At 43.3% G+C, this 23,031-nt stretch overlaps 1 protein-coding gene across 2 annotated transcripts in view; it reads right to left on the bottom strand.

The window, feature by feature from the left end:
* Nucleotides 1–23,031, bottom strand: part of DMXL2 (Dmx like 2) — a 2,078,996-nt gene that overhangs the window by 1,659,515 nt on the left and 396,450 nt on the right. For both annotated transcript variants that reach the window (XM_086958287.1, XM_086958289.1), the window contains exon 16: nt 1,415–1,534. In XM_086958287.1, coding sequence (XP_086814413.1) covers nt 1,415–1,534 — 120 coding nt within the window. The remainder of the gene's footprint in view (nt 1–1,414; nt 1,535–23,031) is intronic.

The raw sequence follows: 23,031 nt of genomic DNA, 5'->3' as shown, positions 1-23,031 counted from the left end.
GTGCCTCCTATGGGCATGTTACGAACCTATAAAATCATATATTTAAATGGTGTTCCAGGGATCCAGCACTTGTGCAGAGGTAGTTTTCTATTTATGGATATCAGAAACAATCCGATGACAAGGAATTGTTCATTTAAAAACAACAGTCCTTGGGTACTAGAGTGACCACTTGTTGGTTAGTTTGTCCTCCAACCAAAAATTACAAAAGTTCCCTTGAGTCAAAGTAAATACAGGTTTACATAAACATACCTCAAAATGCAAAGAGTACAATCATAATATACCAAAATTTAGAGTTAAAAGATCATTTATTATGAATACATTGAAATAAAAGCAATAATGTTGGGCTAACTAATCTAATGCCCTAATCTAAAATACATAAAACAAAACGAAACAATCAATTATGGCCTGCACAATTGAGACTAGAGACAGAAGAAGTAAAACATAAAAATTGTTAAATACAGGGTGTACATTTGGACTCCTTATATTTCCATCAATATTTTGCTACTACAGAATCTGTGCGTCAACATCAATGTTGGAGTCTTGAATTATACCAGGAGTAGCGTTGACGCGTTTCGGTGGATTCTAGTGATAATTGCCACCTTTATCAAGACTTTCTGTTTTTCTGTCACACCAAGGGGGTCAATCAGATCTCCCCTTGTTTAACGGGTAGCTTGTGTTCCAGGTATCAATCTCTGCAACCCTTATTATCAAGTGGTCTGGTGAGAGTTGCAGAAACTGTGAGATCAGTTCTCTGTCCTGTTTTAGGACTGTGAACGAATATTTATTGAGCGGTTCCAAGTTAATACCAGTTTTCGTTTAAAAAGGGTTTTTCATGATACGACTAGTGTTCATGTCCCTGTTGACCTGCGGCGGTATCTGTTTGGGATCGGCTTCTCACGTTTATCGAATATGGCTGTGGGTAAATGCTGTCTCGCTCGCTGTCAGGGTTATTGCAGCTGCCTATAGAGCGTTGGCTGCACCGGCGTGTTCTGGGGTTCCGTAATGAATGCATTCATTACGGAATGCAGAACCTCATTTCCCTTGACTAGTTTAAGGGGTACCTCTCTCTTTCATACATAGTTTGTCCTCCAACATCAGTGAACGGCTCTTTGGAGATTTTTAATGGATTGGTTTGCCTGACAGATTTCAATACAGCTGTGGGAAATCACTCAATTGTTTTTGGGAGGGTCAGCTCCTGATCAAAATAAATTGGCATTATTAGTGGTTGAAGAACAAAAGCGCTCACCTTGTGGAGGAGCAGAATGCTCGGTTTGATACAGTGGAGCAGACTTACAATGCAAAACTTGTGATGACATGTTAACTTTCTCTAAAATCACATTTTGTTAACAACTATTTTAAAAGCAGTTAAACACATGAGGTGGTTCTGAGTTTCTAAAAAAGCTGGTTCACTCACCTACACATGCTTGGACTGACCGAAGATGAAGGTGCCACATATTAAGAACAGACTGGTTCCGAAGGTTTTTTTCAATCACAACCAGGAAGAATTTTTCAGAGAATGGTGGTGGGCGATAGCCTAAAGATACATATATGTGTTATTACTTCACATTTGATACCACATAGGAGAAATTATGATAACACTTTTTTGTATCCTACTATTAGAATCATTTGATAGGTAAAGGAGAATCCAGTGTGTACTCAGTTGTATCACAGGCATGGGGAAAAATATAAAAAAGTAAAACCTGACTCAGGCTGCATACAATTATGTGAAGTCTTTCAAATTCTGATCAATAACATTTCCCCATCACCCGGCTCAAACTTTTCTAGATGGGGTGGCTTTACAGATTAGTAATTAAATATAATTGTAATACACCTTTCCAAAATATGTGTTAAATTACTGCTTGGGGTGACAAATGAAAAATAACCGTTGATGGACAGAATGCAGGACAATGTCATACATTCACACCAGTACAGAGATCTGGGCCTAAATCCATCGTTTTTTTTGCTCACCATGCAATTCCAGTTTGAACCTAGCCATATGCAAATCAGTCTTGACCCTGTGCCCCATGTGAACAGTCCAGCCCGAACTGCCAAGCCAGGTCCTCCCTGGACTGGAAACAAGCATCCTAGGACAGGTTTCGGGCTTTCAGCCCTCATCAGCCAGGATAGCTTGATTCCAGTGGCATGGAGAACACGGGACTCACGTCTGAGCATACCCGTCCCACTCGGGGTGACAAATGCAAAAACAACAGTTGATGGACAGAATGAAGAACAATATCATACATTCACCTCAGTACAGAGATCTCGGCCTAAATCCATTGTTTTTTTGCTCACCATGCCATTCCAGTTTGAACCCAGGTATATGCAAATCAGTCTTGAGCCTGTGCCCCATGGGAACAGTCCAGCCCGAACTGCCAATCCAGGTCCTCCCTGGAGAGGACCCAAGCATCCTAGGACCGGTTCCGGGCTTTCAGCCCTCATCAGCCACAATAGCTTGATTCCAGTGGCATGGAGAGCACGGGACTCACGTCTGAGCATACCCGTCCCACTCGGGGTGACAAATACAAAAACAACAGTTGGACAGAATGCAGAACAATGTCATACATTCACCCCAGTACAGAGATCTGGGCATAAATCCATCGTTTTTTTGCTCACCATGCCATTCCAGTTTGAACCCAGCCATATGCAAATCAATCTTGACCCTGTGCCCCATGGGAACAATCCAGCCCGCACTGCCAAGCCAGGTCCTCCCTGGACTGGAAACAAGCATCCTAGGACCGGTTTAGGGCTTTCAGCCCTCATCATCCAGGATAGATTGATTCCAGTGGCATGGAGAGCATGCCACTAATGCAGGCAGAGGGCATGCCACCAAACCTCTTCAGAAGGACTTTGTCACATAACCTCAAATAAGTGACTGTGTTTGTGTATAATTCTGCGGTCATATCTGTTACTTGAAAAGTTCTAAACACAATAACCTGCGCTAAAACCCATGTTGAGAAGCCACTGTGAAAGGGTGAATTACATAAAAGTAGGTGAGCCAACAAATTAACAGGGAGAGCCACGCCTATAGTCTGACTTGACTTAAATAATCCATGCATGTGCCGAATCTTGTATTTGACATATAAAACATTAAAAAAACATTATTTAAAAACAGGTGCAAGATCAAACAAGCAATGGCAAAGACAGTAGGTCTTGCTTATGGGCGAGCTATTGCTTTTAGCAATGGGGTGGGGGTGAAGTGGATGTGGAGAAGTGGAGGGAGGGTGGGGTGGTGAACAGAAGGGTGGCTGGGGATAGGGAACGGTGGATGGGGTGATGAACGAAAGGGCGGGTGGAGGTGGTGACTGAGAGGGCGGGTTGTTGGTGAATAGGAGGCCATTTGGGTGTGGTTAACAGAACATGGCTATCCCTGTGCCTACAAAAAACAAGGATGCAGAGAGGTCTGAAGGTGTAAGATTTTACGGCTCAAAAGTAGGGTATTAACCTACATGGTCTGTCGCAGACGTTGAATTTTTATTCATGGTATGAAAATGCTTGTACTAGCACTTTAGATGACGGGTGTGGTTAAAACGACATAGGGAGCATCTGTGTGCACCTTGAGGTTGCTCCAGGAGAATGCTTAATAGGTTAATTTGACCATTCTGTGTGAAGGAAACCAGAATGTACTTTAGTTAATTTAGCACTGTTGCTAGTTAAGTGCAGAATCGGCCAAGTTAAAAAGGCAGCATGGGCACCATCCATACACACCTAGAGACTGGAAGCTATCAAATGAGTGGTAAAAAAAACAGCAAAGAGAACCATCTAAAGTTAGTGGGAAAATTGATGACCTACCATCCAAAAACTGATGCGTATAACATTATATATTGAGCATGGCGAACTGATGAATGGGACCGAGTCTAGTACCTGTGTAAAGTCTCCCTATAACTATAGAAAGTCGAACTTGAACATAAAACTGTTGCAAGTGTATTGAAATGAACACAAATAGTATATGAATGCCATACAGTTGAAATGATGAATGTTGTGAACTAAAACTTATGTCTACTGCCGGCATGCAAATCAATGTATTACATAACATATCCACATGGCTTGGCGTGGCCAGCAATGGTGTCGGACGTGCAGCAGTAGTCCTCTGTCGTCTGCTCCTTTCTCTGGCTGCATGGCTCTGCATTTACCTGCTTGATGAGGGCTGTTGCCATTTGAAATCGTCTCAGGGGTCATCGCTGATGTTCCGACGGTGTGGCAGGGAGGCAGAAGAGTATAATCCTGCTGCGAGCGGAGGTGACTGAAAGCGGCTCTGTGACACCCGGCAGGAAGGGAGATGTGAGGCCGGGGATTGGCCCCCCCGGGCCTCGACCAAAACAGGAACTCTGTCTCGCTCCACGCAAGCTACAGAATACTCATCCAAAGCATATCAGACCTGCAAGCTCACTTGCCTCATTTAGAAAAGGTCTTAAAACATGGTTATTCCAGAACTAGGTTCTTGATCTTTTGGGCTTATATTAGTTTTTAGCGCCAAGACACCTATGGGTATTCGTGCGCTCAATAAGTTACACTTACGTAACATAACATAAGCAATAAGGTCGTAAATAGCAATATAGCGAGTCAGGTGACATTTATTAACCTAATGGCCTTTAGCCTTGTCACCAGAACCCCTCAATGGCAATATAGGCCCATATGGACAAGTTAGTTATCTTCATTAACGCCTTATCCGGTAGATACATGATATAGCCGCAGATTCCTTACCTTTGAATTTCCCAGGCGAGAGACTAGATCCTGAAGATTTTTCTTCGGGAAAACCCTTGTGCACCGGTAGGTGGCGTCGGTCGGCTCTGAGTGACATTGTTGGTTGTCTTCATCTTTGTAATGTCCATGTCACCTATAAAGGTGCTACCTCGGCACGCTGATATCAGTTACTTTTCACAACTTTCCACGCCAGGGGTGCAGAGCCATGAAGTGCACTGACACTGGTGTGTTTTGAACAGCTAGGGCCATGACCGGGAACAGCCCTGACCCTAAAAACATGTCCACAGTGTGGGGAGAATAGGTGGGTAAGGAATTTGTGGCTTGATCACGTCTCTACAAGAAAAGGCGTTACTAAAAGGTAACTTGTCCATCTGATAGAGACATCTAGCCACAGATTCCTTACCTTTGGTTGCAGAAACGTCAGACCAGGAAGTCCTGCAGGACGAAGCATTCAAAACTGCCGCCTCTGCGGACTTGACTATCCAGGCAGTAGTGTTTGGTAAACGTGTGAAGGGATAACCATGTTGCTGCCTAACAAACGTGGAAGACTGGAAGACCAGTTTGCAACGCCATGGTAACAGCCTTAACTTTGGTGGAATAAGCCCTTAAGCCTTCGGGAGGCTGCTTTTTGTCCATAGCATAGCAAATTTTAATGCAGAGATCGACCCATCAAAAGATCACCCTTTTTACATTGCATGACCCTTCTTCACTCCCACATACCCCACAAAGAGTTGGTCATCCACCCGGAACTCTTTTGTGCGGTCAAGGTAGAACAACAGTGCTCTTTCTGGGTCTAGAAAGTGGAGTTGCTCCTCTTCTTTAGAGGGAAGCGGAGGAGCATAGAAAGTGGGCTAGATGACCGATTGCCCAACATGGAATGGTGTTACTACTTACGGCAAGAAAGAGGCCCTAGTATTAAGCACCAACTTATCAGGAAAGATGGTCAGGTAAGGAGGCTTGAATGACAGAGTCTGCAATCTGCTCACCCTTATGGAAAATGTTATTGACACCAAAAAGGCTGTTTTGATAGTAAGCAGCCGGAGGGGGCAGTTGTGCAAAAGTTCAAACAGAGCACACATCAAAAAGGTAAGAACCAAAATAAGGTCCCACTGAGACATGATGAAAGGGGCAGGTGGATTTAAATAAAGAGGGCTGGTCTGGCAGCCTTAAAATGCAGACAGAGCCAAAAGGTACCCTTTTAGAATGCCCCAGATCAGAGCCCTGCTGGGTAGGAGTCAAACTAAAGAGTAAGACCTGAGAGAGAGAGAGAGAATCAGAAAGACTACCAATTGATTTTTATGTACAATATTTTACAAATTTGTTCCACCAGCAGGAGTACACGGTCTTGCTGGAGAGCCGCCTGGCTGCCAAAATAACATTGTAAACTTCAGAAGGAAGGTCGAATGCTATCAGCTGCTGCCACACAATCTCCATGCAAGCAGGTGTAGAGTTGACGGGTTTGGGTGGAGGATCCTCCCCTATTGCTGCGACAGAAGATCCTCCCAAAGGAGCAGCCTGATCAGAGGATCGATGCTAAATTGGAGAATGCCCAGAAGAAGCATTTGGGCCCGGTCATCCTGACCTATTGAACACTCTGGGCAGAATTGGTATTGGCGTTGAACCACCAGGAATATGCCCTGCTGTTCCAGCCATGTCCTTTTTGAGGAGGTAGTCGAGGGCTCAGAGATTCAGGACAGGATGAGGGACCTTGTCCTTTTTCAGGACCATAAAGTAGCAGGAATAACAACCCCAGCCTGCTGCCAGAAACCTCTGTATGGCGCCCTTAGTCAAGGGAGTCATGACTTCCTCCTGAAACAAAGTCAGGTGATCATCCGCCAGCTAGGCATATGTTGGAAGCATGGAGGGAGGGGTAGTCTTGAAGGGGAAGGTGTAGCCCCCATTAAGACCATCTGCAGAACCCACCTGTCTTTTAGCCACAAAAGTGGTGTAAGGCGGATGAGAAATTGTGGCCACCGGGAGGCCCAAGAACTTGGCCGTAGCCCAGGAGTTCTTAAAGCGCTCCAGGGCCTGGTCTGCTCGTCTTCAACAAGATAGATTTCACCAAAGGACATGTCCATGAGGGAAGCCTGGACATCCCCAGAAAAAATAGAAGGTCTCAGCCAGGCACTGTGTCGAACACCCAACGTCTATAAAATCGCCCGGCACAGCAAGTCAGTTGTGTAAAGCACCCAATAAATGGTGAACTTTGCTGCATCTCTATCTGATCTCACTTGGGAGAGGATGGCCTGGACTCCTCCGGGACCTCTGACAGCACTTGCGCAAATGTTTCCAACAGTGAGTGAGAGTAACGGCGCAATACTGTTGCGTGCTTATCTAGGTTCCTGATCGATACTGTGACCTTATGCCCCTATTCGGCTATAAATCCATTTATTCCCTATATTGGCATAACCGTTCAAGTGCGATTTTCTGAAAAGTCATCTCTGGCCTCACACGAACAGAGCCACATTCCAGCATGACTCTCTGCTACTTCCTTTGCGACCAATTAGTGCAATGACAGAGCAGCAGTCACTATCTGATATTCCTAGATAACACTCCGAGTTCTTCAACAAGATAAAAACTTAGCAAACCTGGAAATCCCCGCTTGCTATGTTTTGATTAGTAATGGAACTCTAATGAGCAACTGATAACTGTCACTTCCTAGTGACATCTTTAATTGACGTCTTATGTCCAGCAAACTTGCGTCAAACCCGGCACCTGTCAGGTATAAATATTACCCACGTTGCCTTAAGCAATGAGAGAAAGATACGAGCTGCGAGTTCGTTCCCTGTTGCTGATGCCAGCTGCCTGCATGACCCTGTGTTGGTAAAAACTAGCACTCTGTCGCTGCAGCCTGCTATCCTGTGGTGGTGAAGCTGCTGATTACCATTATCGCCGCTACAGCGCGACCTATGGTGCAGTACGCTTGAGGAGCCGAGCAGCCGTCCTCTGCGAAGACATCCAGCCGATTCCAGCTGCCCGCGGACGCTGTCACCCCTCCTTCCTCGACGCGCTGAGAGAAGCCGCTGCCTTTCTCGTGCAGAGAAATCCAGTCCCGGCGCTTCCGGTTTACCCTCGCGGGTGACTGGGATATCGAGAGAGACCCCTGAAGGAGATACCAATCCTCCATCATTCTATTCAGAGGTATGGTGTTGACTAAACCCTTAGACGAGAATTCTTGAAACAAACCTTGGCAAAACCAACTTAACTTAAAGCTACTTACTTGCTCCCCTTCTCACGTGTTAGGCTTAGGTCAGGCACACTGGGGTAGGCTTAGTTAGAAGCACCAGTTGAGTATGTTAGCCTAATGTATATATGACTGTATATATGTTTTATTACTTTTAAACCATTGTATGGCTAAGAAACCATATCAATGCTTTTACAGTTCTATTTCGCAATACTTATCTTACTGTACGTACTTTTCATAATAACAGTTATTGCAATTGTGGCAATACATTTCTCTTGTACGAGAAGAAAGACTGTTCAATAAATGTTAACCTTTATTGATAAACGCCCGTCTCTCTATTCTCTACATACTGTGAAAGTAAACTGCACTAGACTGACTGAGTGAAATCTGTGTCTATTGTTTCACACGACCCTAGAGATCGACTCTTGATCTGAGGAGCAAAGTTGTCATGTTGCACGGTTGTTGGAAAACTGAATCCCTTCTTGTCTGTGCCAAGGAAGCTGATCACTTCCTATGCAGAGAAGAAAGTTTCCAGTGACCTCTGAGCTAGTTGGTAACACAACCCAATTAAGTTTAGCATAGTCAGTGGAGGCCTGGAATATCCGCAGTTCCACGTCGATACTACTGTTTATGTTATTCCAATGCGCAGGGCCTAGTGGGAAACTAGGAACTACACTACATGGCGCCCTAACGTTTGGTAAGGCGATAAACTAACGCAAGACTTGTAGAGTAACTCAGTCGTGCATATTTCACACCCTTTCTCCCGTAAATACTCCAATAGACGTCTGGAGTGGGTGAAAGGTTAAAATCCGCCCGACCTTAGTAGGAAGAGATTCCTATGTAAAGCTCTGGTTTATTCAACGTTGAAGGATACAGTGTTCCAAAATATTGTGCATCTAATCTTTGTCTCCTTGGAGACCTACTCTGAAAAACCTGCATTTATACAATGTCAGTAGAAAACAACAGCACCGCTGGGGCCGCAGCAGATGCGACTCAGCAAGGTCCCGAATACACAGACCCGGATGCTATTATCATCCCGGTCCAGTTAAGAAGATCTATAACTTTAAAACTTATAGAAAACGGACTGACACCTCAAGGTGGTACAGTAATTTTCGTGATAGAGGCTCACGAGTATCGGCAGACAGAGGTATTCTATTCATGGATAAACTTTCCAGCGGTAAACGCTATAACACAAGAGTTTCACTACTACAAAATAGAGAAACCTCCGGAAGAGTACGCTCCTTTCGAGGAGATTGAAATCCCACTTAAATTTCAAGAGCACCTGCTCTGGTTTAATGGCGCCCTAAAACACAATGATCACATAACTAGGCTCGGTCCACTAGGTAGACCAGGAGCCACGTGGCCGTTTCTAGCCAGCTACACACCACATCCTGACATTGCAAGAATGTCAAGAGAAGAGCTGTTAGCACAGCTAAACACATTAATAAAAATACATAGGTAATTAGTCCAATATGTAATACGGACTGCAACAGTTCAGCCAGCTGTTAATACACCACAGCTGACCCCTCATCAGGGGAACACAAATAAAATTACACCACAGAACATACAGTCATGTCTTGGTAAAACACCCGTAAAACGGGAACAAATTCCTTTCTGGTTAGCCCAGAAAATCACTCAAATAGAGGCAGTATTTCCTGATACTACCCCTATTGAGAAACACAGAATCTTGACCATCTGCCTTCCTATGGGAATCGCACCACACGTGGAGGACTGTGACACTTGGGGTACAGTCTTTGCTTCCATTTACACAAAAACACACGGTGTTCCGTCTATGGCGGTAATACCAGAAGTGCTAAAACAGATTCAAAATGAATTCGGCCCAGAGCCCGCTTTAAATCTAGGTATGAAATTACTGAAAGACTTCAAGCAGGTCACGGCTATATTATTAGCCAACGTAAAGGGAGAAGCAGCATCTGTGGCGATCCGCCAGAAGTTGAAGGAAACAGATATAAAAGATCCTGTTGAGCTTGCAAAAATCATAGAAAAATGCTATGAAGAGTTAGGCAGAGACAGCTTGGGTGGGAAACCAGTAAAGCCCCAACTGCTCGAAAATCCTGAAAAATTATTTATTAAAAATAATTCAAACACTCCTAAAAAGAGCTGGGATGGAAATAAACAATCCACTCCCAAGGAAAAAGTTTTCCAGTCCAGAGGAAGGTCTCCTCGACGAAGGGAAAGAACTCCGACTCGAGAACGCCAGTCTCCCCAGAGGGAGCCCTCTGAGAAAAGATATAACCTTAGAAATAGGGATAATCTAAAAAAACCTGATAGATATCAAAGTATTGATACACGTCCCTCTCGATCTCTTCCACAGAATTCGGAAAGAAGAGGACGGTCAGACCCAGGAGAGCACACCAAGTCCAAAGACAAGGAACCTGCTCAGAGTAAAAAATCTCAATTTCAGAAAAAGAAGGTAGCCAGTATTAGAGTAATCAACCATGCCGAGAATACTGAGGACACAGTTGAAAAACGGGGAGTGGGCATTGACAATGTTGGACAGTGCAGCAGAAATCAGTATAGCGCGCAAGATCTTGATGAGTCATCTGGAGACAGTGGACACGAATGAATACATTCAGGTTGAAACTGCCGACGCCAGACTTAGCGAGCCCCATAAAATATACGAAATAACATTGCGTATAGAGGGTGATAAGACTAGGAAAATTAAGGGTCTATTTTGGGATAAGCTCTCAAAAGGCTATGATATTCTGTTAGCTGAAAAAGATTGGCCCCCAGAGTTTGTCAGGGAGTGCCCTCGTGGCGAAGAAGTGATTATGCCTGCCTTCTCGAATCACATACCGATTCACAAAAAATATACATATGCAAGGAAATGGGCAGTGGCCCAGGCACCTGCATTGTATAAAAATCATGTAGGATGGGATGAGGATTCACCACCTCACAAAATCCAATTAAAAAGTGAACCAACTGCCCAACGGCAGTATCCCATAAAGCAAGAAGCTAAAAAACAAGTCAGGGAGATCTTAGATCAACTTGAATACCAGGGGGTGATTGAAACATGCACCTCTCAAATGAACAATCCTTTGTTTCCTGTCTCCAAGCCAGACAATTCATATCGTCTAGTTTTGGACTACAGACACCTTAATACATGTTGCAAAACTTTTGCAGTACAAAACTCGCATAGTGCAGCCCTAATGAATAACATAGTTAGGAAAAAATACAAAACGACATTAGACATTTCTAATGGTTTCTTTTGTCAAAACATTGCACCAGAAAGCAGATATTTGACCGCTTTCTCCGCATTTGGGTCGCAGAAAAAATTCTGTCGGCTCCCACAGGGGTTCAAGAACAGCCCAGGACTATTCTCAGCTAGGGTAACAGAGTTACTACAAATCTATGATGATGAAGCATTGTCTTACGTAGATGATATTTATCTCACAGACGACTACTTGGATACTCACTTGAAGAGAGTGAACGCCATTATACTTGGGTTCGCTGCAGAGGGTTACAAATTCAACTTTAAAAAGTCCCGAATTGCCCATCTGACAGTACTGTTTTTAGGGTACGAATTATCAAGTGAAGGGAAAAGCCTAGCGGACAACTTCTTAGAAAAGTGCGCTGTACTCCAAGCTCCAAAAACGCTGAAGAATTTACAATCAATACTAGGTTTTCTGAATTTCGGAAGAACTTACATCCTAAATTACGCAGAGAGGGTTAAACCTCTCTACGAACTAATTAAACCTGATTTAAAACAAATCAATTGGACTCAAAAACACACAGAAATTTTGAGATCACTGCAAACAGACATGTTAGCAAAAACAAAATTAGATACACGTGACAACACGATCGATCTTGTAATCCGAGTCATCCCAGGAAGATGCGGATTCACGTACCTAACCTCTAATGAGGGAGAAAAGGTACCGATTTCAATTAAATCTCACTTGTACACACAAGCAGAAAAAACATTCAGTCACACAGAAAGAACTGTGAACGCAGTGCAAATCGCATTAGCAAATGAACGAGAACTAGCACACGGCAAACGGATTAATATCCTTACAGCGGAATCCGCCTTCGAGGCGCTATTCAGCCCAGTAAACCTGCCTACAGTGTCACTGGATCCGAAATGGATACAGTGCATAGATTCTCTAGGAGCGGAAGATGTGAAATACTATTTCGCCCCGCAATTTGAAGAACTGAATGATTTAGAATATGAAGAAGAATATCCTCTGCCAATCGAAATTCTGCCTCTCCCACAATACGCCTCTATAATCTATACAGATAGCTTTGTACAGCATTTTAATGTAGAGAGTAAATCCTACAATGCAGCATGTGCGATCATTAAAAGTCGTTGGCTGTGCGGTAAATTCAGACCGAAAATAACAAAAACTGAATCAGTAAAGTACTGTTCGGTTCAAAGAACTGAAATCAGATCTTTAAAGATGGCGCTCGAAAATGCAGAACGCGAATTCCCCACACTTATAGTGTGCGATTCTCATTTTTGCGTCAATTCTTACAATAACAAACTGCAGAGTTGGATCGAAAACGACTACAAAGATGACACAGGTGCCACAATAAAGCATAAAAAGCTCTGGAACGAGGTAGCTCTTTTTTACAAAGAACTACAAAAGACTCACGTGATTCACGCACAGAGTCTTCGACGTGATGGCGTTCACGTTGCAGGGAATTCATTGGCTAATACAGCCACCGCGGAAGCAACTAACCCGGCTTCCGTAGCCACAAAAAAGCGTACAGATAAGTACATAGACGGGGAAACCATGCTAGCAGTAAAAACGACCGTAAAAGGCGACTGTGCAGCACTACCCGTAAACTATCCACTCAATTATGCATACATAATCGATGCAAACTCCGTTCCTTTTGCTCGAATCCCTGGAGTGGGGGACAGAGTAATTCCAAACACGAACAGGAGAATATTTTTAATAGCAGACGCACATATGGGTTTGGGTCTTAGGCACAGAGAGATCAAGGAATCACTGACTGAATTACAATCAGTATTCTGGTGGCCGGGAATGAGTGTAGAACACCAAATATATGCAAACAACTGTGAAAACTGTAATAGGGATCGCAGTAGCGAACCTTGCTACCGGCTACCAGTCAGAAAGAGCGTAACGCTGCCTACACCACACCCTGCGTCCTATTAACAGTTAAGGCAAAAAGCACTTAAAAAATGAGGTCCCCAGCGCTCGGCTGACGCTAGAACGGTTATAAAAGATTTGCGAGTCTATATCGGCACATACGCAATTACCACGTTCCATTCTGACCAGGGTCCTGCTTTCAGCTCTCGAGCCTATAAGGAGGCCATGGCCAGCATGGGAATTGAGTTGCGGTATTCTTGTCCGTCGCACCCCGAAGGGAATAGTGTGGTAGAAAGAAAAAACCGGGACATAAAGCAATCTATAACAGCGAAGGTATTAGGTTCAGGCGCTGGGTGGGTCAAACATTTAATAAGTGTCCAGACTAGTCTTAACAACATGCCAAGAAATTCTCTAAAAGGTTTCAGCCCATACGAACTATTGTTCGGAATTAGAATGAACGTTCAGGACCTCGATAGTCAGATGTCAGTGGTACAAGAAGAAACAACGCAGTTTGATGTAAAAGACCGTTTGGCTGTTTTACAGGAACTGAATGAAACAAGAAAATCATTAAGCAACATAAAGTTAAAGCAACAGCCAAGTACCACTGACGAGGCACCACCCGCAACAGCCCCAGCAAGGCCTGTCTGGATTCCAAAGATTGGGGATCTAGTCAGAGAAAAGATCGCGGTTAAGAAGGAATTTGGGCCTTCTTACAGAAAAGCAGTACCTGTCTTAGCAGTCACCGGAACAAGATCAGTTGTGCTACCGCCCCTTGCTGGTAAAAAGGAGAACAGAGTCGTGTCTATCGATCTGGTAAAACCACAAGCATGTGGCCTATAATCAAAAGTAGGCCCAGTGGACTCCCAAGAAACAACAGAATACCCAAACTTGCAACAATCCAAGAGGTTCAAACTGAAAGACTAATCACATTCGATCAGCCTGCAGTGCACAATGAAGGACTATGCAATAATGCCATGGAACTCGTGCCTCTTGAAACACAGATTGAAACAGTTTGTCAAGAAACAACACCAGTCTACACTAATGTGGCATCAGAAAGTGCTACAGAGAGACAGATTGAAAGAACAATCCCATCAATTGACAGAACTGCCTCTGGTTATTTCATCAACTTCGACAACTTCTCTGAAGATTTAAACGACCCCGAAGTGATGCCAGAAACAAAAAAGTCTTTTAAAGAAAAAGCAACGGGACTCTTTCATCAACTGAAGGAAATCTACCTAATTTCCCCTTGGCTAGAGTTCTGGTTCGGTCTAGGTGTATTTTTCCTCCTGCTTTGGCTCATCATGGTACTATGTTTGGGAAAATTCATTGAAGGAAAATATATTACAATGGACACAGCAAGTCAGAACATCAACCTAGTCCTGAAACCACACAGATCATCCCACGTGAAGAAAAGAGAACTGTCAACAGTAAATGTCACAGCAATTCCAATACCTGGTGGGGTAGTATGGGAGAAAACAGACTATGAGATCTATGGTCCGGTCGAAATCCTGAAGTATCCTCATCAACTAAAGGTTTCCTTAAGTGACTTTGTGACACCTAGTACATTCTCTGATGATTGGGACTTTAACAGTATTAATGACATGATGTCTGATTTAGTAATGTCAGCTAGATTCACAGATCATGATTATTTACAAGGTTCATCTAGTTATGAGCAATTATTCTGTTACACCCACTATGGGGATCATTACTTGCATAAATCTGCACAGCCTAGAAATGTTTTTATGTATAATCAATGGGAACATTGTGCTACACCACCTAAAAGCAGTTCTAAAGCATTTTTTGAGAAATTCAAATACTTCTCAGGGTTTAACACCAGTGATGCAGAAATGTTTTATTACAAACTGTTAGATAAAACAGGAATGAAAACAATGCTGACAAATTCTAAATTGATATATTCAGAAGCATTTGATGACAAAATGATGACATTTGGTTTTGATTATTGGAAAAATAATATTGAAACGAAAACAATTTGGGGTACAAAAGATTGGCAGGTGCAAGGCATAGAAGCACTATTTAGAACCTGCATGATACCAGAACAAATGTTATTTTTAAATGACACAGTACACCAAACATCTTGTCTTGGCCTAGCTAAGATCAAAGAAATGAAAACACCGTCTATACCAAAGCCAATACCTGAAAATGCAACAGCTGATATTGAGTTAGACGTGTCACAAATTTTACATTTCAACAGAACACATCCTGATTGGAAAAAGTGGTTAATCTGGCCTACAGACACAAATAGCTGTCAAGATAGGTTCCTGGATAAAACACAGGGGTTAAAAATGACCAGATTAGACCCTAGATATTCCCAGAGACAACATCCAGGGATTATAACAACATACAGTGTAGGGAAACTCTGCCTAGAATGGCTAACTACATCCACACTGGCTGAAATTAAGCAACACTTGTCTTTACTAAAAGATGGTGCTGATTTGCGCGATTTCATTCTTGGACCACGCAAACAGCGTCAAAAGCGTTTCATAGCGACCAGTATCTATGCTGCTTACAACGAGGCTTGGAAAGTAACGCAAATTGAAACTGCTGAAAAAATACGAGAAATTGATCGTATAAATTTGGAGAAATCACTTTCTGTGGTAGACAATGGGTTAATGACTCTGTCTTCCAGAATATATTCTTTGGACAATATTGTATCCTCTGCCTTTGATGTGATAGACAGAGATTTGCTAATGTTACAACATGGCCAGTCTCAATTACGCTCTATTATAGAACTAGGCTGGACGCTGCAAAATCTTCGTTCAGGCTATGTGCCTTGGCGTTTAATCAACACAACGTCATTATTTTCCAGTTTTAACCTTACTGATAAACAGATCAGTTTAGCACAGAAAGGAGCAGACTATACAATCTTGAGCATCGAGAAACTCGAGAGATTACCATTGACAATGTCAGAGAGCCCTGTCATTGAATGGATAATACACGGAATTATCACAATTCCGATAACAACTTTCCGATTTAAAAAATGCCTTGAGTACATACCTGCTGGCCAATATGAACAATTGGGTAAGGGATATGTAAAATCCGAATGGAAATTACCATACACTCATTCTTGCTATAGTGACAGTGACAAAAATGTATTTCTTAGTGGAAACAACTGTAAACACTCACTAAGCGGTATACTTTTGTGTCAGGGTATTAATTTACACGGAGCATGTGATGGAAATTCAAACAACCTTTCATGCCACCAGCTAGTCACACCTGCAACTCAGATAGAGCCCTTCTTTATGCAACTCGCAAACGGGAGTTACATTCTTAGAACGGATCACAGGTGTTGTGGCCTCGCGCCCGGAAAAAGTTATCTAGTACAAGTTACGTCCATGGTCAAATGTTGTATGCAAGCATTGTTTCCGAGCGGGCGTCCAGACATAGTGACTCCCCTCTGGCCTCGTCTGAATCTCTATTCTATACGAATTGATACATTAAGCAAAATGAAATCTGTGCTTTTACAGACAACAGTGCCTATAACGTCATCTAAAGAGACGTATGATCTTCTAGTCGCAAGGACGGCTACTGAAGTCCATGACCTTTTATCAACAAATTGCCCCGTGCATTTCGTAGAAATGTTCAGCCAACTCCTTAACATGTCTAGTGCAACAAGCATCCCAGGCATATTTAAGACAGTCTTTACGGGACTGCTGACACCCTTCCAGGCAATTTTGGGAATCTTTCCTAATTTTGTGCACTCCGTCTTTGGCGGCATTCCACTATTTTTGGGACTCGTTGCAGGGATTCTATTTTTGACCATCCTGCTACGTTATGGCAAGCCTCGGCTCAGACATAGCTCCCATGGGAATGGAAGAGACAATCCTAGCAATGCGCTACAGGGACAGGATAACTAACGTCCTCGGATTGGCCAGGCTGAGAGATCTAAACATGACCTGGTTCCTTTCATTCAGACCGATATGGCAAAATTGCATTTTACCTGTGCTACGGTGTATGCTTTGCGGCGATGAATGCGTGTTGGACATCTGTCTTTCACTTCCATCAGCTGTACCAATGGACGTCGATACTTTGCTCAGTCCAATAACGGCTCACGCATTGTGTTGTCCCCAGCGGCTACCAATCCTGATGACGGCATTTGTGGAGACTCCTGTACTACAGCCAAGTGGTAACAGTGGAGCGAGTGACAAAAGCAACATCATCCAGGTACAACGTTCTGTGAGCATTGCTGGTCCTGCCTTCGATGACAGCAATCATTCTCACACCTGCCAAGTTACAGCGCTATCTAATTTGGTTGAACTATCGCCTGATTTTGTAGACCAATTCTTTGCGAGCCTGTCTGATACGATGTTCTCACCCATAGAGAAACAATAACTTTTAAGGAGCTTTCCGACACACAGCGTTCCCATGAACTCTGAATTCGGCCTTCAGTTTTGATCAACAAAAACTGCCAGGAGCTTTGGAAATCTATTTTCTTTGAATTGGACAATTTTTTTAATATTGACCCCTTTTTTGGCACGAACAATTCTTTGCTTAACGTAAAAACTATTCTTAGAGAACGGAAGCTTCACACTTCTATTTCTAAGCACATCTAGAGACATAACATCATAACACCAGCCTCTAGCACACATGTTATTACCATGCATTTTTATGTGATGATTTATCTCGCATTTCTTCTGTCAGAGATACTTCATGTGTAATTCTTTTTGCATAATCGTTCATTGATTTCATATGCAATACCTTTTGAATGATTACTATGTTTTAAAAAACGTACAGTACCTAAATTCCATGTATTACAAGTACGCCTATTTCGAATGCATTTATGTATTTTGGGGTGGGCAATGTTACACATGCATCTAATTGCTTAGTTTTAGTAATTTTGATGGACATGAAAACGTGGAGTGGGTGTTGCGTGCTTATCTAGGTTCCTGATCGATACTGTGACCTTATGCCCCTATTCGGCTATAAATCAATTTATTCCCTATATTGGCATAACCGTTCAAGTGCGATTTTCTGAAAAGTCATCTCTGGCCTCACACGAACAGAGCCACATTCCAGCATGACTCTCTGCTACTTCCTTTGCGACCAATTAGTGCAATGACAGAGCAGCAGTCACTATCTGATATTCCTAGATAACACTCCGAGTTCTTCAACAAGATAAAAACTTAGCAAACCTGGAAATCCCCGCTTGCTATGTTTTGATTAGTAATGGAACTCTAATGAGCAACTGATAACTGTCACTTCCTAGTGACATCTTTAATTGACGTCTTATGTCCAGCAAACTTGCGTCAAACCCGGCACCTGTCAGGTATAAATATTACCCACGTTGCCTTAAGCAATGAGAGAAAGATACGAGCTGCGAGTTCGTTCCCTGTTGCTGATGCCAGCTGCCTGCATGACCCTGTGTTGGTAAAAACTAGCACTCTGTCGCTGCAGCCTGCTATCCTGTGGTGGTGAAGTTGCTGATTACCATTATCGCCGCTACAGCGCGACCTATGGTGCAGTACGCTTGAGGAGCCGAGCAGCCGTCCTCTGCGAAGACATCCAGCCGATTCCAGCTGACCGCGGACGCTGTCACCCCTCCTTCCTCGACGCGCTGAGAGAAGCCGCTGCCTTTCTCGTGCAGAGAAATCCAGTCCCGGTGCTTCCGGTTTACCCTCGCGGGTGACTGGGATATCGAGAGAGACCCCTGAAGGAGATACCAATCCTCCATCATTCTATTCAGAGGTATGGTGTTGACTAAACCCTTAGACGAGAATTCTTGAAACAAACCTTGGCAAAACCAACTTAACTTAAAGCTACTTACTTGCTCCCCTTCTCACGTGTTCGGCTTAGGTCAGGCACACTGGGGTAGGCTTAGTTAGAAGCACCAGTTGAGTATGTTAGCCTAATGTATATATGACTGTATATATGTTTTATTACTTTTAAACCATTGTATGGCTAAGAAACCATATCAATGCTTTTACAGTTCTATTTCGCAATACTTATCTTACTGTACGTACTTTTCATAATAACAGTTATTGCAATTGTGGCAATACATTTCTCTTGTACGAGAAGAAAGACTGTTCAATAAATGTTAACCTTTATTGATAAACGCCCGTCTCTCTATTCTCTACATACTGTGAAAGTAAACTGCACTAGACTGACTGAGTGAAATCTGTGTCTATTGTTTCACACGACCCTAGAGATCGACTCTTGATCTGAGGAGCAAAGTTGTCATGTTGCACGGTTGTTGGAAAACTGAATCCCTTCTTGTCTGTGCCAAGGAAGCTGATCACTTCCTATGCAGAGAAGAAAGTTTCCAGTGACCTCTGAGCTAGTTGGTAACACAACCCAATTAAGTTTAGCATAGTCAGTGGAGGCCTGGAATATCCGCAGTTCCACGTCGATACTACTGTTTATGTTATTCCAATGCGCAGGGCCTAGTGGGAAACTAGGAACTACACTACAATACGCATGCGGTTCACCAACCGTAAGGCAAGAAGGGCGGAAGAAAAAAACCTTCTTACCTTTAATATCCAGCCTCTTGTATTCCCTGTCCGGGGGTGCGGAAGGCAATGTGCCCTGTGATATTGGGCCTGATGTATCAAGGCTTTTGCGACTCGCAAAGGCCGAAATTCGCAGAATTTCGGCATTTGCGACTCGCAAACGGCCAATTTGCATTTTTTCATATGTATGAAAAAAATCGCAATTTAAGTAATCGCAATTATTTGCGATTCCTTATTTTGCCATAGCATTTAAGGAATCGCAAATTTTGCGATTCCTTAAATGATATGTATGACACATTTTGAAATTGCGATTTTGAGTCTAGAAATCGCAAATTACCACCAACTTGTACTTGGTGGTAATTTGCGATTTCTTTTAAAAATGCCCTATTCGGCATTTGTGAGGGTGGCATGTGACACACATACATGCCCATGGGGCATGTATGTGTGCCACATGCACACACATGTAAATTTCAGGGGTGCAGCAGGGTGTCTTTGAGACACCCCTGCACCCTTGAAATAATTCTCAAATTGCCTCCTGGCCCATAGGAATGCATAGGAAATTATTCTTTATTTGCGAATTCGCCAAATTCGAATTCGCTAATAAAGAATGATAAGGAATCGCTAATAAATAGCGATTTGTACATACATTCCGTTTTGTGAATTCTAAATAGCGATTCGCAAAAAAACGCTATTTAGGATTCGCAAAACGGAATCTTGATACATCTGGCCCATAGAGCCTTGGGCCACCATTCTCATTAGGCAACCTGTGCACTGTACCACATATTTAACATGAACTTATTTAATGTAACAGTTTGTGGAATCGATATAGTACTGAAAAGTAAGTTTCCACAAAACTTTTCAGAAAGAAAGGGAGCAAATGGTAAAAAAAAAATGAACAATGGTACATCCTGATTTCTACTACAATCAGAACTACAGCACAACAAAGGCACTGCCATATTCAGATCCCCATAGTGATCATAAAGCTGCCCTCAACAGGTGACACAGAGAGCATGTGCATAATCAAATATCTGACAGAAATATAACACTCATAACACTGCTAAGCTTTCTCTGCAATCAGAAAAGTTTCATAATCAGAGCCTTGCTATAATTTAATTTCTGACGTACATGAAACCTGACACAATCAGAGAGGATATTATCAGAGCTCTGATTTGAGAACACAACCATAATTTATCACCACACTGCATAGCATTGAATGGGATAAGTGGATATTTTTATACTGTGAGAATGTTTCTGAAACATTCCATCCCACGGACCAGTAGATATTTTAGAGAATAACCCCAAACCTCGTGGCTCAAAGCTAAAATCCTAATGGATCAGTGTTTAATTTGTACCGGTGCTTATTCTTCAGGGCTGGGTCTATATTATGAGTCTGCACGTCATATGGCATTGTGTTAAAGTAAATATAAAAATACCACCCTGACTCACAGCAGACACTGTTGTTCCTCCCCCGAGTCTCCTGTAAAGAGTTTTGAGGCTGTGAGAGCCAATGATAGAAAGATTCCAGCTATATCCATGATGCGAATATTAGGCCAGATTCCAGCTATATCCATGATGTGAATATTATGTAAATGTAAATGTAAAATGTAAATGTAAATGTAAAGGAATTTATATAGCGCAAATCACCGAGCGGTTTCTAAGCGCTTGCTTAGGGAACCCGTCCTGGTATTCCCCTGTGAGATAACCCCGGCAGGGTATCCGCAAGGTGAAAGCCAGGCATCCTGCCGTGAGGGGCCGTTGTGGAGATTAAGCAAGCTATTGCCCAGAGTCGCAGAGTGTGAACCCGTGAGTCGAGTAGGCACCGGAGCGAGAATTGTCGAGTCCATGGACATTGTAGGACTCAAGACCCCGCCGAACCGGAAATTGAACCCTGGTCCCGGGTTGACCTCTGCTTCCAGGTCTGCCTCCTCTAACCAGTGAGCCACACTTCTCCACCCTTAGTTCAGTGTTGCCGGTCTGTGGAACTCTGAAATTGGTCTGGATTTGGTTCTGCTGGTAGGGGCTGTGCACGCAGCGTGCATGAGTAGATTATTTTCAAATTGCCAAGTCCTGTCAGACACGCACCAGGCAGTCACCATCAGTTCAGCTCAACATCGATGGCTGGCAGTAGGCCAAATAATAAAGGTAGTGCCGCCCACCAGTAACCAGCCAAATCAATGTAAGTAAGTAGCCAAATCAATGCTGCTTGCTTGCTAATAAACAGATTTACACATGCGGCTGACAGGCAGCCGACGCTACATTTCACACGCAGCGCCGTGCCACCGTCGCACACGTTTGCAATAACCGCCATTTCCAGCTTGGTACTGGTAACTAAATGAATGGCTCAGCTTTGTTCTGCAAAGCATTTACTGCGAAAAAAAACGTTTACCAATTAAGAGTTAAGTGGCAGCTGCTGAAAGTGCCCATAACTGAAAAAAGGTACATACTTTAATATAAACACCAGTGGATGGATTAAGGTTTTCACGGCCAAAACCCCCACTCCTGGTGTTGGCAACGCAGAAGTTGTTAGGAAACAACAGGTTGTATGGCCTGAAAACGTGCGCAGCGCCACATCCTCACCTCCTTCTCCCAGCCCAGCCTGCAATGGTCAATGCACCAAATGTTGTTAAACCAAACTCCACAGTGTAGAGGCAGTGCCCGGGCTCTCCCTCGCCCTCCTCATAACGTGAGCTGTGCTCAAATATAGGCCTCAGCCTCAAGTGCTTGTTCCTTTTGCGGGTTATCAGGCAGGAAATCACTGCAGGTCTGAAATGATTGAGGGTTACCCTGGGCATGATTCTTTGTGACTGCCCCTGTGCTTGCTTCTAAGAGTCGGTGTAAAGTATGGTAAACCTGTGAGCACTTATACACTGGCGATTCGAGGCACCTGGTTTCTGGCTAATGTTGAGTTGTCAGGCTAACCTACATTGTCCTTTTTGTTCAGGTGCTCTTATATAGCAGCTGTATAACTAACACATGTCTAACACTATAGAGTGGGCTTTGAGTCCACCCCCTTCAACCACTGTCTTTCTTCGATTAGCCTCTTTGAGCCATGGGCTTGAGACTTTATAAACCACATCTTGCCTCAATCCTGCTGAGTAAACATCTCTCAACTAATGTTATTGACTGCCTCGTATCCTCCCGCCTCTTCTCCAGGTCTTGCATTGAGTTGCATAAAGGACTACATTACAACTGTTACCCTCTCTGCCTGCTCCCACTGGAATCTTCCCATCTATAATGTGGTAATGCCCCGTGTGTAAGCAAATTAAACCCAGATCTACTGCCTTTGCTAATGTTTGTGCTATTTACCCCTTACTGCTCACCTTCCCATCATTGCATTACTTTTGGATATGTAATAAATTTAAATGTTTGTTAGACCACGTCAAGGAAGAGTAGATCTAACTGAATCTAGAAAAAAGTGAGCTTAGACTGACAGGGGAGAAAGTCGCAAGGACAGACCCCTGATCTTAGGAAGAGTTCCAGCACATCAGTCAACTTGCTAGCCATAGGGCATCGAAACACTCAGGAACTTCCATAGAGTATTTATTTATTTATACCATTTATAAAGCGCGCTGTTACCGAGCGGTGTCCTGGCGCTGAAATGATAAGATGTCTC

Source organism: Lissotriton vulgaris, chromosome 2_1 (assembly GCF_964263255.1).
Source record: "Lissotriton vulgaris chromosome 2_1, aLisVul1.2, whole genome shotgun sequence".
Taxonomy (NCBI): domain Eukaryota; kingdom Metazoa; phylum Chordata; class Amphibia; order Caudata; family Salamandridae; genus Lissotriton; species Lissotriton vulgaris.
The sequence above is the reverse complement of the archived record's forward strand: the minus strand, read 5'-3'. Positions and strand labels throughout refer to the sequence as shown.